The sequence below is a fragment of the Bidens hawaiensis genome, unplaced genomic scaffold (assembly GCF_021521415.1).
Source record: "Bidens hawaiensis isolate Kalapana, Puna unplaced genomic scaffold, B.hawaiensis_p1.1 tig00002477_1, whole genome shotgun sequence".
Classification (NCBI taxonomy): Eukaryota; Viridiplantae; Streptophyta; class Magnoliopsida; order Asterales; family Asteraceae; genus Bidens; species Bidens hawaiensis.
In genome coordinates this window covers 538,686-556,255 of record NW_027491136.1, presented here as the reverse complement: position 1 = coordinate 556,255, position 17,570 = coordinate 538,686, and the positions used below count along the sequence as shown (strand labels likewise).

The window sequence follows — 17,570 nt, the reverse complement described above, 5'->3', positions numbered from 1 at the left end:
CGTTGGATTCGACCTAAACATTGCGGAGGAGGAAACGTCTTCACCGCCGAGGAGGCGGCCATTGGGAAGGGACGCCAAGGGGAAAAAACCGGCTGAGGGGGAAGCCGTAAACATCGCCAATCTTGTTGAATCCCTCAATAAATTCAACAAAACCATGGAGGTGGTCTCTTATGACAAAAAGGAAAAAAGTCGAATGAGAGATTTGGACTTTCTTACTAGAGACTTCAGTAACCTAAATCCGGTCGATCAAATGCTAATGGAAAAGCAAAAGGAACGTATCCGAAAGAGGTTGATCGAAGAAGACCAAGCCGAAGAATAAGAATAATGTTTTTTTTAGTACTTTAATTTTTATTTTATTTTTAGATATTAATGTGTTTTTTTATTAATGTGTGTTTTTTTTTAATAATTTATGAGTTTTTTTAATAATACGTTGTTTGAATATATTTATAAAAAAATTAAAAAAAAATTCGCTGGAGCCCCTGCTGGAGCCCCTCCACACCAGGGCCAGGGGCTCCAACGGGGGCTCCAACACCCCCTTATCCAGTTTCTCTCTCTGCCACACGTCATAATATTATTGGTTGGAGCCCCCATTAGAGCCCCCCACACCCCTCAGCCTAAGGCTGAGGGGTGTGGGGCTTCAACGGGGGCGCTAGAGCCCCTCCGCTCCCGCCCCCAGGCGCTAACACCACACCACCGGGTCGCTAACGGGGGCGCTAGCGGGGCGCTAACGCGAAAAACCATGCATGCGTGAGCCTGTTAGCGGGAGAAGAGAGAGAAAAGCTTGTCTTGGTTTTAGGAAAAGAGCCGTTGGGCTCTTATTAAATTAAAAAAAAAAATTTTTTTCCTATATATTACCCCATTTTACCCATTTTTATACCACAACTTCAAACCTTCACCCAAAATCAATTCATCTTCTCAACTTTTTTTAAAAAAAATGGCTGGAAATTGGTACCCAAACCTTGATTCAGATTATATTGACGACGATTTATGGTCGTCACCGCACCAACCGATGTTTTATTCGGAGCCGCAAGAATCATCCGGCTTTCAACCATCCAACACACAACCGTCTCCTAACTTTGTTGTTCCGGAGACACAAGAATCACACGGTGAAGCTACGGGACCAAAAAGACGCGTCCACCGGAAAAAACAACTTGCAACGGACGAGTCGGGACCGGCTTCGACTCCGAGGACGAAACGGAAAGCCACTCCGTGGTCATCGGATGAGAAGGAAGCCTTGTGTCGGGCTTGGATAGTCATTTCTGAGGATCGGCGTTGCGGTAATTGTTTTAACGTTTTTAAAAATGATTTTTAATAAAAAAGTTAAATAAAAAAGTTAAATGGAAATCTAATTTATTTATTCATTTTGCAGCCGACTACCAAAAGAGCAAGATTTTTTGGACAAAGGTTAGGGAGACGTTTTACATGCTCGTTGGGAGTACAGCGGAACGCCGATATGATTTCGGGTCGGTGGTCCGAAATCAGAAAATTTGTCGGCTTGTTTACTAAAAATTTTCAACAGGAACAGCGGTCGTATGAGACCAAGTGGCAGTGATGATTTGGCGGTTTACAATTTCACGGTCGAAGAGTGGAAGCAGGAGTGTGTAACATCCCGAAATTTCAAAGGTAATATTAATTATATTACTTATTAATAGATGGGAAGTTTACTCGGGTTATCAGGAAATAAATAAAAGAATAGGAGTTGGTATGGGTCGGGCTAGTGTCGGGTAATGGAAGTGGGTTATGGACTTGGGTTAATTGAGATAGGTTAAATGAGAATGGGATTTCAGGGATATAAATACCCCCAAAATCCCAAAATATCTCATTTTTCACCAAACTCCCTAACACACACTCCTTACACCCTCAAAACACACACATTCTAACCGATCTAGATTCGAAGCCGAGACCCGAGATTTGTTGATAGATCTGAGTTGGTAAGGTAAGAACTAATCTAACAAAGCTATTATTACTGAAAATGGTTAGGATTGGATGGGTTAACCGGACCCGAAACCCAACTGCCCAAATCGGACCCCTAAAACGTCGATTTTAGGCCGATTTGATGGTTGGGGTTTGTAGGCGCCGATCATACGGTTCCGTGGGTACCAAAATCGAGTTATTTGGCTAAGAAACGAAGGAGTTATGGGCAAACAGTTCTGCAGCGCGACAACTTCGCCTTCATCTGGGCAACTTCGCCTTCAAGCGATGAACTTCGCCTGCAAGCTAAGTTCGCCTGATGAACTTCGCCTGCAAGCCAAGTTCGCCTGATGATAAGTTCGCCTGAAGCCAAGTTCGCCTGATGGCAACTTCGCTGAAATGGTAACTTCGCCTAAGGTTTAACTTCGCCTAAAAGCCAAGTTCGCCTGAGGTTTAACTTCGCCTAAAAGCCAAGTTCGCCTGAGGTTTAACTTCGCCTAAAAGCCAAGTTCGCCTGAGGTTTAACTTCGCCTGAAGCCAAGTTCGCCTAAGGTTTAACTTCGCCTGAAGCCAAGTTCGCCTAAGGTTTAACTTCGCCTAAAGTGAAGTTCGCTTAGAAAATAAATTAAAAACCTAATGGAAAATGTGTTAAGGCAGTTATCGAAAATAAAATTTTTCCAAGCTGACCTGGCAGCTTAACCCCAGCCAGGGGCTCTGCCCCTTGGACCCCGCTAGGGGCTGCCGCCCCTAGAACCCCGCTGCCAGGGGCGCTGCCCCCGGACCCCCGTTCGTTGTGGGTCATATATAGATAGAAATACAAAACGAGTAGTAGTAGTTAATTGATATGTGTAAATATTATACAGTTAGCCGAGCCCAGTTAAAGAAAGGAATTACGATCAACGGCGAACGTAACAGGATCCAGGTAAGTTTCTAGCCCCATTCCTTGTTATATTTTCGGGGCTGTGTGCATACTTGATGTGTTGTTAATACATTTATCCTAAGTGATAAGTGTATGCCATATGTTGTAACACCCCGACCAAAGGCGGATTATACATCGGGGCGCCACATATTGTTTCATTACTCGTGACACTATTGGGTGTCAATATTTAATAAATACATTCATTCACGCATGCGCAACGTATACATAAGATATAAATAAACCAACATAATCAATATATTATAAATCATAATATTCGAACAGCAATAACTTGTCTTGATACATTTTAATCTAGGTCCAAAATAAAGAAAACTTCCTATGTGTCCACAAGCTCCAAAACAACTACTGCAAACCTGAACATGTGTTAAAATAAACGTCAAACACTTGCGTGTTGGTGAGAAATCAAGTTTAATACAATACATAGATAGCAATAAATCTGCGCGCAACACGTGTATGTCTGGTGTTTAACAAGGGTGCAATCAGATTGTGATCAAGCCTAAATAGATCATAGCTCATAGTTCATAGTTCAATCCGTGCTCCCAATTGAGCACAAAAACGAGAAAACATCTGTGCAAGTGTAAACAAAGAAAACCGTAAACGATAGGTCTCCCGTGTTCATCTAATGGATCCATGAAAACTGCGGAATAGGCCGAACAAAGCGGTTAATGATACACACATACAAATAAACAGCCAAGTAAACGTCCTCAACACATGGGATACTGCGCGACTAAAGTTCATAAACAAGTTTAAGACTCTAAGTTTGTATGAACACATGAACATCCCAAAACATTAAAAGCAAAAAGGGATTAGGTACGAGATTACTCACTTGATAAAGATGCGATGATAGATAAAGCAAGAACCAACTTTAAACAAGCACAAGTTAACCTATAAACAAGATTATTGTTTTAATGATTGGGTTAAGTCTTGATTATAAGTTAGCATAAGTAAATTATTATATATATATATATATTACCGGAAAAGCAGGGCAGAACAGGGAGGAAGACGGAGGCAGAGAGGAGGACGGCAGAGAGAGCAAGGAGCAAGAGAGAATAAGAGAGATTAAGTGCTTTGTGTGTGTAGTGTTAGGAAATTAACATTATTATTTATAGGGAAACCCTAGGGAACACAATCCCTAGAAAAAGGGGAAAAAATCTCAAAAAGCAAAAGATTCCAAAAGCAAAAGATATCAAAAGATATGGCAGCAAGGAAAAAGAGAAAAAGGCTGACAGGGAACAGTAAAAAGGCATGGGAGAGGACAGATAAAGTTACTGGTTAAAGCATGGAAAAGCAGATCTCAAAAGATAATGTCAGTCACTTTTTCTACCAACCAATGGGGTTGGTACGCATGCTGCGCCGAAAGTAACTATTCAGACATTAGATAGGTTAGGTCAACAGCTCAGAAGAAAAGACATGACAAAAGCAAACGGCTAGAATAAACAGAAGATACAAGGGTTAAGCGCGGGAAGGCTGAGTGCGCGAGCGCGAAGGCCGGCACAACAATCCTTAGCGCACTGCGGGAAGAATCACAAATCCTTAGCGTGCTGCGTGAAGAACTAGAATTCTAAGCGCATTGCGGGAAGAACATTCATTCTTAGCGCATTGCGGGAAGAACATGCATTCTTAGCGCGCTGCGAGAAGAGTTCTCTTCACGCATCGCAGGAACAAGATGTCTTCACGCAGGCTTCCATGTAAGGAGTCTGGCGCGTGGAGCTGCAGACATCCTTATGCGGGAAGAACCAAAGGACAAGCAAAGAGTTAAGGAAAGGGTTCAAGGCTTAAGGGCGGGACGGCGACAAGAGGGAAAAGAAGGCGGAAAGAGAGGAGAGGGACGGAACGGCGGAAAGAAAGAGAGAGAAAGAGGCGGGAGGGAAAAGTATATTATTATTATTGAAAGTAAAATATAAGTATAAATAAATATTAAATCATAAAAGAAAGAGATCGGGTCAGAGAAACGGGTACCTGGGTCGGGTCGGATCGGGTCAGATGTCACATATGTGATATATGTGATATGTATGAATGATTGCTTGATGGTTCGTGAACGATCTTCGGATATTGCACGTACTGTCAGGTTGTAACGTTATAAAGCCATATGTGATATATGTGATATGTATGAATGATTGCTTGATGGTTCGTGAACGATCTTCGGATATTGCACGTACTGTCAGGTTGTAACGTTATAAATATGGCAAGTATGATATGTATGTTTATGTGTATGAACGTAATAAAGTTAATAAAAGAAGGAAATGACGGTTGTATGGTTGTATGGTTACGAAAAGGGTACCGAGCCCTAATAATACTCGTGGTATGATGTATGGTTGTATGGTAACGAAGAGGGAATCGAACCCTACTAATATTCGAAAACAAGGGACCAGACCCTAATAATATATGTGATGTTAGGGACCAGACCCTAATAATATCTGTGATGTTAGGGACCAGACCCTCATAATATCTGTGATGTTAGGGACCAGACCCTTATAATATCTGTGATGTTAGGGACCAGACCCTTATAATATCTGTGATGTTAGGGACCAGACCCTTATAATATCTGTGAGGTTATAGGGCGAAAGGCTCTTTAAAACGTATGATTATGAATAAAAAGAAAGTATGTAAGTAAGAAAGAAAGTATGTAAGTAAGAATGAAGGTATGAGTACTTATGTGTGTATGAAAGAAAGTTATGAGGTTAAGTACGTACGTATGTAATAAGGTATTGTATGGTATTGTATGATTAACTAGAACTCACTCAGCGTAGCTGACTTTTAGTATGCACGCAGGTGAGTAGGTTGAGACAGCTGGCTTGAGTGGAGGACACATGGCAGAAGACTAAAGCCTGGCATCTGAAGATCTGATATGTTTTATAAGTTATGTTTTGATTTTGAAAGACAAGAGGAATGTTTTAAGACATGATTATGAATCGATATGTAATGTTTTATGAAAGTTTTATATTCCGCGTAAAGTTTTTAATTAACTCTGATATTTAGAACTGTGTTTATGAGTAAATCCAACACGAAAGTAGGGTTACCGGTAACGGGGCCTTACAGAGTGTTTGCGGAGGTATGGGATGGTGAAGACGTGGGACGATTTAAAGTTGTGGGATAGGTTGAAAAGGTGTTCCAAGTGGGTTGAGCTGGTGGCGCCGGACGTTGATGCGGAAGTAGGGCCGAAACGGACTAAAACTAGTTCGTCTGGAGCGTATAGCACTTCAACCGGGTCGGATTGCCGCGTTGGATTCGACCTAAACATTGCGGAGGAGGAAACGTCTTCACCGTCGAGGAGGCGGCCATTGGGAAGGGACGCCAAGGGGAAAAACCGGCTGAGGGGGAAGCCGTAAACATCGCCAATCTTGTTGAATCCCTCAATAAATTCAACAAAACCATGGAGGTGGTCTCTTATGACAAAAAGGAAAAAAGTCGAATGAGAGATTTGGACTTTCTTACTAGAGACTTCAGTAACCTAAATCCGGTCGATCAAATGCTAATGGAAAAGCAAAAGGAACGTATCCGAAAGTGGTTGATCGAAGAAGACCAAGCCGAAGAATAAGAATAATGTTTTTTTTAGTACTTTAATTTTTAAATATTAATGTGTTTTTTTATTAATGTGTGTTATTTTAATAATTTATGAGTTTTTTTAATAATACGTTATTTGAATATATTTATAAAAAAATAAAAAAAAATTCGCTTGAGCCCCTGCTGGAACCCCTCCACACCAGGGCCAGGGGCTCCAACGGGGGCTCCAACACCCCCCTTATCTAGTTTCTCTCTCTGCCACACGTCATAATATTATTGGTTGGAGCCCCCATTAAAGCCCTTATTAGAGCCCCCACACCCCTCAGCCTAATAACAAACTACCAAAGTCTAATCATTGATCGTTAACAGGATATAACCATCAAGAAAACAAAGATAAACCACTTCTCTAATCTTGTCTACAATATATTGAAACAATCTTACTTGAAAACAGTGATGATGATGATGTGGTAGTCGTACGTTTGTTATAATTATAAATTATAATATTGTAATTGTAAGTAAGTTGTTCACGTGACTCCAAACGAAACGTACATATATTTCCGTATCATTTAGAAACAAATGTCAAAAATCATCATGCATCATCAGTGTCCACTGCCACTGCCACTGCCACTGCCAAAATGGTTGATACCTACATGTGCTTCCTGCACCATCCCTTCGTCCTTTCCCGCATTCACACCCTACTTATAACAATAATATTATTATTGCCACTTAATTAATATTATTATTCTTCACCCACACCATGAAACACCACCACCCTAAACGCAAACAACCACTCTTCTCCTGCGGCTTCTTCCGCTACTGCACCACCCAGTCTGTACTCAGTCCCACCAACACCAACCCACCGGTTCTTCCACTTTCCGACCCACCACCACCACCACCGAAGTCAGAATCTTCTTCGTCGTCAAATACTTCACAAAGTTTTACTCAATGGAGATTTTCTAATACTTCACAATTACATCAGTCTTCGCCGACGGTTGTAACAATAAAAACACCAGAGCCCCAACCGCCGGCGCCTGTTATTATATCCGACCTACAGGAGCTCTACCACGTGGCTGAGCTCCAGCTCAGCACGGGTGAAGAGTCGGATATAATAAAGGCTATTTATATGCTCCAGCATAATTTAGTCACCTCACGCGCGGTTGGTGGCGCGTCGGTGACGTGTCCACCCGCGGTAATGCAGCGCGTATTGAGTTGTTTAAAGGATAAGGACGTGGCGAAACCCGCCACGAAGGTGTTGTTGGCGTTATGCTTAGTAGAGAGTAACCGCCACGTGGCGGTGGAGGAAGGGGCGGTGGGGAAGGTGGTGGAGGCGTTGGTGGATTTGGACGGTGGGGCGGTGGCGGAGCGGGCGTTGGCGGCTTTGGAGTTGCTTTGTACCGTGGCTGAGGGGGCTGCGGAGCTTCGGGCCCACGCGCTTGTGGGCCCGATGATGGTGGAGGTGATGAGGAGGATGGAGACGACTAGAGGGAGGGAGAATGCGATCGGGATATTGGCGGTGATTTATGGCGATGCGGGTGGTGATGAGGGCGGGTTTGCGCCGCAGGAGGAGGTGGCGCGTGTGGTGATGTTGGCAATGCAAGGGGATTGTAGTGCAAGAGGGAGGAGAAAGGGGGCCCAGTTGTTGAAGATGTTACAAGAGAATGAACGGTTGGATTTGACTCAAGAAGTTGGATGAGTGGTTGAGATTTGATCTTGTTTATTTAGTAAGTAAAAGAAATGGTCAAAGTTAGATTTGGAGAATGTTGTGTTTTAAAAATCATTGATTAGCTTCTTCTTGCATTTTATTGTTACAATTAATGGAAAATAAATTAATAGGTTTCATAAAAGTAATATATTTCTTATAATGTTACTTTGAGAGTGGAGACCATACCAAATTGCGTGCGGCAATGGTGCAAGTTGTTGATGTGTCTCTCGGTTCTGGTGCGCGAGCGATATGACCGTCTCGTTGCTATGTTTGTAGCAAAAATCGTGAGGAACTGCATGTAGGTGTTGCATATGGATTGCTAGCCCATCACTCTTCTGGTTGTTCTTTTGAAAGATAAAGTTTTAAACTGAAGTTGAATGAGACCAGATTGAGTAGTCTACCAATATTCATCAAACGTATCAAGCCTTATGGGCTAAATACTCTTGTTACTTAGATTATGTTGAAGCTTTTGCTTATGTGATATTTATCTATACATGATTTTGACAAGTTGGTGTTCTTCAAGTTTATGACATGTTCTTGAATAGAGTTTGATGGTTGAATGCTTGTTTTAATTCCTAGTCTTGTTAGTCTGATAGATGTTTAACCATAATATGTTGGAAAACTATGTGTTGAGCATTTTTTTATGAACTTAGTTTGTGTATGCATACTTTGTTTATATCATTAAGTTAGGAATGACTAGTGAAAATTAACTTGGTTTTGAATTTTAACAAGCATGAAACCTATCACTTGATATTAGAAAATTGTATGGTGATAATATGATTCTTTAAGTTGGTTAATGTTTGCTAGAGATTAAGGCCATAATCCTTAGTTTATAGTTTGCTAATTTGAAAGACTCATGTGCTTAACTAGTGTTCTTGAACTTGTCTATTTTACATGATTCTAGGTGGTTAGTTTGTTGTTTTCATGCTAGCTTTCTTTTGATTGTGAGATTAGGTAGTTTTGACAAACTTACTAGTCTATGGTTATTAACTTGTTGAAAGCCCATCATGTTGTTTTGTTGCTAGTATTAGGTTGCCTTGATTGGAATTTGATGTTGGTGCTTAATACATGATGTTTGTCATTATCATTGCTATTTTGTCACTAAGTTTAAGTGGATGCATAGTCTAAGTAACTTTGTTTGGATTGATTGTTAGTTGTATTTTATTTGCTTTGTTATTGTTGTATGCTAGTTTAGTTACTTGAAAAATTACTTTGATTGTTTGTTTGGTTAAGTTAATTACAAAGATTTAGTATCAAAAGTTAGTCGTGTCCATGGATTGACACTCGGTTCTTACTGATACTTTACTACAAACGATAGGTACACTTGCCTTTCGTGTGTGGTTTGGTTGTTGGTGAAAACCATTTTTAAAACCCGATTTGTGTGAAACTTTTATTCAAATTTTATATATATATTCGCACACGTCAATATGCTTCATTACAAAATTAGCTGAGCCATCAGCTGCATTCTATGCCTAGTGATCTTCTATCTCCACTGGCACATCCATCTCTATACCTTACTTTTGGTTACCTGAAAACATTTTGAAAATACGTCAGCTATATGCTGGTGAATACGCTGACTCAATAAAACATTTTCACAATTCGTAATGCCACAACACCAATAGTGTTCAACGACTCAGTGGGTCTCAATCCCATCTCATCGGAACTAAACATACTCACAAACCATATAATCGGACTTCACTCGCCCTAGAGACAATCACTTGCCTCATGGTTAGTATGTGACATTCGTCAATTTCGGGTCTTGTTTGTATTCGTTTTTGTATTTGTTTATTATGTAAACCGACCCGATTTGTAAACCGAAGCTTATATTATAATCAAAATGATGGATTTATGTTACAATATTGTTTCACACTTGTTGGGTCTTGAAAACATCCTATTTTTATTTTTATTTATTTATTTATTTATTTTGTTGTTTTGTGTTTTTGTCTTGATCCATTTTGCATGAAAACTCTTGTGTCTCACACCCATATTTGACCACCAACATTACCCTATATATACACCACCTTTCCTCTTCATTTTCCCTTGCTACAACCCCAAAAAAAAAAAAAAAAAAAACTCTCTCAAACATCAAAGATTCAAGGTTATCTTCTTAAGTGTTCTTGAAGGTTTTTAGTCTTTCATCTTAATTAGTTTATGTAGCCTTATTAATACTTGTTTATGGTTGTGCAACATATATATAATATACACCTTGTTTACCTTTGGTAGTTACTTCTCTGATTCCGGTCGTGAGGTTTCGGACCTCATAAGGCAAGACTTCATGGAGGACTTCGTGTCCTTGATATATATACATCTATATAACTTGTTCATACATATTAATCTTGCTTATTTTAGTTTGTTGGTCATGTTTACAAGTTCCATGGTTATGGGTTTTAAGAGTCTATGCTTCGGTTTAACCGTAAATAGCTCTAAACCGTAAACCGAACTTTGTTACTAGTTTTGTTAAATAATTGTTTAAACATACTTATTGTTAGATCTAAGTTTCTAAAATCATTTTTACAAATTCTATGGTTATGGGTTTGTAGAATCTTACCTCGGTCTTAACCCAAAACACAATCCGAACTGAAAACCGAACTTTTATTTAAAGACTTTATTGTTAACTTTTGGTTGTAAAACTTAAAGTATTTTTATTTGTACATTATTATACAAGTTCTTTAGTGTTTGGACATGTGGAAACCATCTATGAACTTGTTGTGAGATGGAAACTGAACCAAACTGATTCTTACTCGCTTAAGACACACAAGTGTGTTTTTTTTAGCCATCAAGACTTGTATATTTCTTTAAAAATAGTCACAAATTGATTTTTAAATATTTTCTTAAGTACTTGGAAATGTTTGACCCAACTTGATCTCATAACAAAGTTTGGACCGACAAAACCGAACACTCGCTTAACGTGCGTTGTTAGTTCTAAAACAATGAAACGACATACTTGGTTAAGTCTTATTAAATTTTATTGAGTTATCTCATAACATTCAATATTTTGGAAAGTTGACTTTGGGGTTGACCAATTATCAAGACCCGAACACTCGATAAAAAAAACCCGTTTTAGTATCTTTATTCCAAAGGGATTTGCATTCTTGCATTTTACCCACCTTATTACTTAACATAGGTTGAGTAAATATTAAGGTTAGATACTTTAACCCGGTTTCGAGCAAACTTACATTTTTAAAGGGTTATTATTATAAATTCTTAAATAGTCACATTTTAAACCTTGAACTTTAATTATTTACATTTCTCAACATTTATTTTGTTTAAAGACCTTCAAGACAACCTTTCTAAATTCAAGACTTCTTTTCTTTTTAGGCATTGTGCGTTAAACTCGTCGTTCCGACAAATCTCCAAATTATCATCTTTCAAGTTTACTACTTGAAGGTGAGTACTTCATACCCCATTTTCCATCTTTTATTTTGGGGGTGACATTTCATACTTATTCAACAAAATGCTTTATATTTGAATCTTAAACCACAAACGTAGTTGTATACTTTACCTAAATAATTGCTCGATTTGGTGTTCTATGCTTATATGCCTATGTGTTTATCGCTTTTGGTTGGTGGAACTATAAAATCCTAGACTATTTGGCATCCCCTTATAGCAAGGTGTCGTTAACGTAATGCAATTAACGATAACTATAAAATCCTAGACTATTTGGCATTCCCTTATAGCTAGGTGTAGCTAATGTGTTTAGCGATATCTATTTATCCAAATTATCACTTTTATTTATCGTTTCGTATGCAAGTTTTGTGGCTATCTTTATTATATACTAATATGATTAAACTTATTAATTGCTCACCAACCTTTGTGTTGACAAACTTTATTTTATGAAATGTTGCAGGTTTGCATCTTGGTTGATTTATGATTGTGAAGAAAACGACATCAAAGACCTTAGGATATTAGTAAAAATGAACAATATCAAATTTGCCATTATTTTGTGATATCTTATTAATGGTTATTTTATGGATAATTGTTATGTGACATTTTCGATGTTGTGAAATGGAATGAGTTTATTAAATACTGTCACTTTAATTAGTGTCATGTGCTTATGGACAATCGTTACACCTCGGCATGTTCTGCCGCCTTTGGTCGGGGTGTGACATAATATGTCTGTAGTGTGCCCACTATAGTACATATATGTAAGGATCCAGACACATGTGTATTTTATTCTGAGTGTTTAGTACTACCTTGTATCAAAATGTTTTAGAGGATTTGAACCAATCCTCATGCAATTATTTCCATAACTCTTTTACATATGGATAACAGTTCATAGTTTTAAAGAGTAAATATCTTTTCAAAAATACAGTACATAGACGTATTCACGTTATAAAACATTTCACACTATAAAAAGGTTTGGACGTATTCACTTTTTGTTGATTTCAAGATTTCTCACCAACAGATGTCTGATCTTTATCTCGGATCTATAGTACGAGAATAACGTTCTATAAATAACTAGATCTATGATCTAGCTTTAGACCTTAAGTCTATTTGCATAACCTTTACCTTGATATTCATTTTATTTTATAAAACATTTATATACTACGTTTCTTTATCATGAAGAAACGTATATATATTTCATTTATTTATCCATAAGATATATCTTTATACTAAAGAATAATATTTTATTCATAATCTTATCTTATGAAAGCTACATTTCACTTATTATTTGATCAAGGTATATATTATACCCCCGACTAGGATCTAAGCCATATATAATAAAATAATCGGGCAGAACCCCTACCTTGTATGGCTTATCTATGAAATGCTTAAACTTCACGTGGGTAGCGCTCCTACTTTCACGTACTTCTAGACAACGAGCGTATTGGAAATGACGGGATTTTGGCACGAAAACTGAGGTAAAGTGTGGGTGATGTGATGGAGACTTCATCCCTATGGCTGCCTATTTATAGCCTGAATCTGTACATCTTCGCGTATCGCGAAGCTGCACTAGCCTAGGTGAGTCATCACGTAGGCTTGCCACGTGTCGCCACGTGTCACTCCGGTCTGCCACGTGTCCTGTGACATGTCCTGCATCTTCGCGTATCGCGAAGTTGCCTTTCTTGTCATCTTCGCATATCGCGAAGATGCTAAAATTTCATTTTCAGTCCCTGGTCTTTAGTAGCTTGTCACATCTTGATCATAGCTCAAAAATACTAAAGCGGCCCTTATGCGGCTCGCGGCGATGCGAGCGTGCGAAGTGCGCCATCAAAACGCTACATTACGCCCATCGCCCGAGTCCGTGTCCGTGCCCGTGCGCGTCGGGTGCTTTGCACCCTCCGCTAAGACTAGTGAGAGTGGTTGGCCATACAAGAACATTACCATGGATAACTCCTTCCTTATAAAGTGATTTCAATTCTTTCCCACTTTTCATTTGGGATAGAGTTTCCTTACTTATTCCCTTAGCATAAAAATGCTTTCTTTTCTTTATCATACTTTTCCAATTACTTACCTCATGAATATTTTAGTCCTTTAACTTTTTAAACTTGTCAAATTTGACCCAAAATTTTGTGGGTGTTACAGAAAAGCTTAATGGAACTGGTTGGAGAAGCACAACAACCAAAACCCCAAATCCCGGAACGGAACCTTCAGGCCAAAAGAATGGAGATCGCCTAGAGTCGAAAATGAAAAATAACTTCAGAACCACCAGTGGTAGCACCGGAGAAGCAATGGAAACTAGTTTGAGGTTATGGTATAAGACTTTTAACATAGATCTTGAATTTGAAATGAAGAAGATATGAAGAGGAAAGAGAGAAATAGAAATTTAAGATAAAGTTGTAAGGAAAAAGACAATCTGGTGCATGTGTTATATTGAAGAGAGAGATTAGTTTTTTCTCGTCCACAATACCCTTAATAGTACTTTTACATGCTATTTTATTATATATTTAATTAAAATCTCTTACTCTAAATGTGGTCCATTGATAAGGTAAGATCAATGGTTATGAGTGGGTTTTCATAGTTTCCTTAACTCAATAGAGTTTTTATAATATCTCAACCCTATATATATATATATATATATATATATATTATTAATAATGTAAAAACTTAATGTTGTAACATTTAAACATGTTTTGTTTCTCTATTTGTGAATGATTATTTAATTAGTCATTCCAAACTCAATATAAACTAGGCATGGAATGTGCCTAGAAATATAAGTGACCCTTTTTTTAGAATGTTTGGATGTTTGTTTTGAAAATAGTTTATATAAGAGATTATGGTTTTTGTGATGTAATAACAAGTTGTTACATGCTTGGGCAACTACAAAATACTTCAATTATCTTGTTATTTAAAAAGTATGTATATTCACATTAAAAATAATTTATTCATTTATCTTTTTACTTTCCAAAACTCAAACTTAGAACTTTTGAATGTTTAAGTAACTTTCATAGATGGAACCAAAGAGAAATAAGGGTGGGTCAAGGCCTATCGTCCAACTATAACTTGTAGTGTCCATGCAACATTCGTTATTTTTGTTTTCGTTGTAACCAACCCGTATTATAATTCCCGTCTTATAATTCAGACCTTGATATATTAATGGAAGTTTATTTTGTTAATTTGTCATGTGTTTATATCATCGCAACTCGTAAAGTATCTTAAAAATCAAGTTATAGCAAATAGAGACCAATGAATAAACTACAGGGACTATTGTTGTCAAAATCAAAACTGATGGGTCAGCTAGCAGCTCCAGCAGTTCGTTTAAGCTCGTTTAACCTGATTTTCAGCTCATTTATAGCTTAATCTTTATTGTGTTATAATTCAAATTTAAGGTTCTAGAATATTCTTAGATGAATTTATATCCTAAAGCATCAATCTTTATTCCGGTTTGGTCAGCTCGTTTAAGAGAGTTTTCTTCTAATTATTTATTTTCTTTCACTCGCCAACTTTCTAAGGTGAGTAATTCACACCCATTTTTTTATGTTTTGGGGATAACATGCGTACTGAAAATTATATTATTTAGTTTAAACGAGTCCTCAACCAAAATTCATATCAATGCGTTTACGTGTAATTGCTCGTTAATTGTTGTATGCTTATTTGCCAAGGTGTTTATTTATTGTTATGGCGAACCTCAACCTCATCCTCATTAGTAAGATCTTACATCATCCTAGTAGTTTGACTTAGTGTCATAATAAATGGATTTTATTTGTTATTATCTCAATTAATTGTTGCAGTTACCGCATCCGCATTGAATTGCTATTTATTATTGTATATATCAAAAACTTGTGTCTTGCTCAACAACCGTTATGTTAACAAAAATATATATTTTTACGCATGTTGAATGAAGAAAGTTTGAAGCGAGTAGATACCTTTAGGATATCAACGAACATTTATTTGAATTTTATTTTATTTTTGAATTTTGTTAAGTGTGGATAATGTTATGTTTTTTATTATGTGATGTACTTGATTATTTAAATTAAATAATAAGTTATGGCCACTATCTTAATGTTAATGTCTTGTGAACTACTGTGCAATCAGTTGCGTCCCGGCATTTCGTCGTAGATTGGAGTGTGAAGTCCAATCATAATTTGTAGTGTGATTGATAGCCTAATTTTCTTGTTTTAGTTTAGGACTTAAGTGTTCACCCTCCAACACTTAAACCCAAGCCCAAAGCTCAAACCAATTAAATGTAATCCTAATTGGTTAATTTTGATTTTTTAATACATCGTATTATCATGAATCAACTTCTACCTCCTAGTCGCAGCTTATTCTATCCCCATCGCGTCGCTCTACTGTCGCCACCAATTCATAACGTGCCCTTGTTCAACAAAAAATTGCATTCACACCTTGAGATTTGTGAACTCATCACTGAACCACCAACTTTAAAGCTCATTAAAAACAAATAAGATAAATAGAATATACTGAAACGCTAAATATAAATAACCAAATCAAATGAAATATGAATGACATATTTATAATAATTTGTTTTTATGACTCACTTCATCCCTTATATTTATATATTCACCATTCGGCTAGATGTTATGTTATGTATTGTCATATTTAAATATACGTTGTCTATTTCACAATAACCTGTCATGCATGACTCACTAACATATGTATTATAATAAATAGTCGTGTGTAACTTTTTTCAAAATAAATCATAACCTATAGACTAAGTTACAATTTGAGGCATTAAACATCTAAAGTGACTCTGAATAGCATAATTAGGATAATATAAAACCATATTATTATTAGTAACATTTACTATTAGAAACAATATAAAATAACCAATATTTTTCACTTAACACATTTATAAAATATTATCCATGTCATATAGACTTTACCTGATCAATAATAATGAAATAAGTATCTCGTATATATACATTAGTTTTGTTATTTGTCAAAACATCCTGAAAGTACAAAACATGGTTCACAAATCATGAAGAGTCGAATCATAAATTGGGTAAATTTTCGTAGCATTCACTTTACTTTTAGGACATGCCTCTTCGTATATTGCAAAAACAACCTCTTTATCTTTTTGAGATAAAAGAATTATTTGCCTCTCTCTTACCCATTCAAACCCCACCATGCTTGTTATGTTTATGAATATGATTTTACTTGAGTGCGTTTGTTTGTTCGGAAATATTTGATTCTCAGGTTTTTTATTATATAAAGGGTGTTAATTTTAAAAAAAATCAACAAAGACCTATCACATGAGTTAATTGTGGCAGCTAAATGAATAGTTGAATCAAAAGCCATAATTTTTCATACCTTTGGGAAAAAAAAGTTGATATTTTATTATATCATTACATTTTATTTTGAACAGTGTTTGGAACCAGCTCCAATACCCAGGTAAGACTGTCTGAGATGAGATGTCAACCGTCCATACTGATTTTGACGTTCCTGTACTCATAAACACCATCAAGAAAGAAACTCATCGGTATGAGAAAACCACGTTGAGTCAATTTTTAAATTAGAGACTTTAAATCCAAGCTTTAACCTATCACCTCACCAATCTACAAGGCTTGTTATATAATTACATGGATCTCTTTCTCAAAAGTGTGTATAGTAAATTTAAATTATATATTAATACAAAAAAGTAGGGGACGGTTCATGTACAAAATAATCTTAATATGAGAATGTAGGAAACGATACGCATCTACAAAAAATGAGAACGTAGGAAACAATACCAACTACAATACCAATCTACATAAGCAATGTTTTATAATAACAAAGAAAAAACTCTAAAAATAACAACAAATGAATCAAAATTAGCAACAAAATAACAACAGCAAATACTTTTAGCAGCATAAGAAAAAACATAATAATAACAAAATGTAAATCAACAAGCACTTATAAGTTATAACGTCACATAATCAGAAATCAACAAATACAAATAAAAAGTAACAGCAAACATTTATAAAAAAACAAACCTAATAATAACAGTAAATTGATTTTCACTATTTTAAATTTAAAAATAAAATGTATTTGATCATAAAACTATATACAAGTAAAAGAGTATATTGCTCACGACAAGGATAATAAAATAGTAAATTTGGTGTGTTTGGTTAGGCCACT

General features: G+C 36.8%; 1 protein-coding gene across 1 annotated transcript; it reads left to right on the top strand.

Annotated features, from left to right (window-relative positions):
* Nucleotides 1–7,105: 7,105 nt before the first annotated feature.
* Nucleotides 7,106–8,107, top strand: LOC143619569 (U-box domain-containing protein 25-like). Its single transcript, XM_077091459.1, has one exon. The coding sequence runs from the start codon at nucleotides 7,110–7,112 to the stop codon at nucleotides 8,043–8,045; it is 936 nt and encodes a 311-aa protein (XP_076947574.1). The 5' UTR covers nucleotides 7,106–7,109; the 3' UTR covers nucleotides 8,046–8,107.
* Nucleotides 8,108–17,570: the final 9,463 nt, after the last annotated feature.

Bases quoted from the DNA above. Each gene is read 5' to 3' on its own strand.
- LOC143619569 (XM_077091459.1), top strand. From the start codon at position 7,110: ATGAAACACCACCACCCTAAACGCAAACAACCACTCTTCTCCTGCGGC.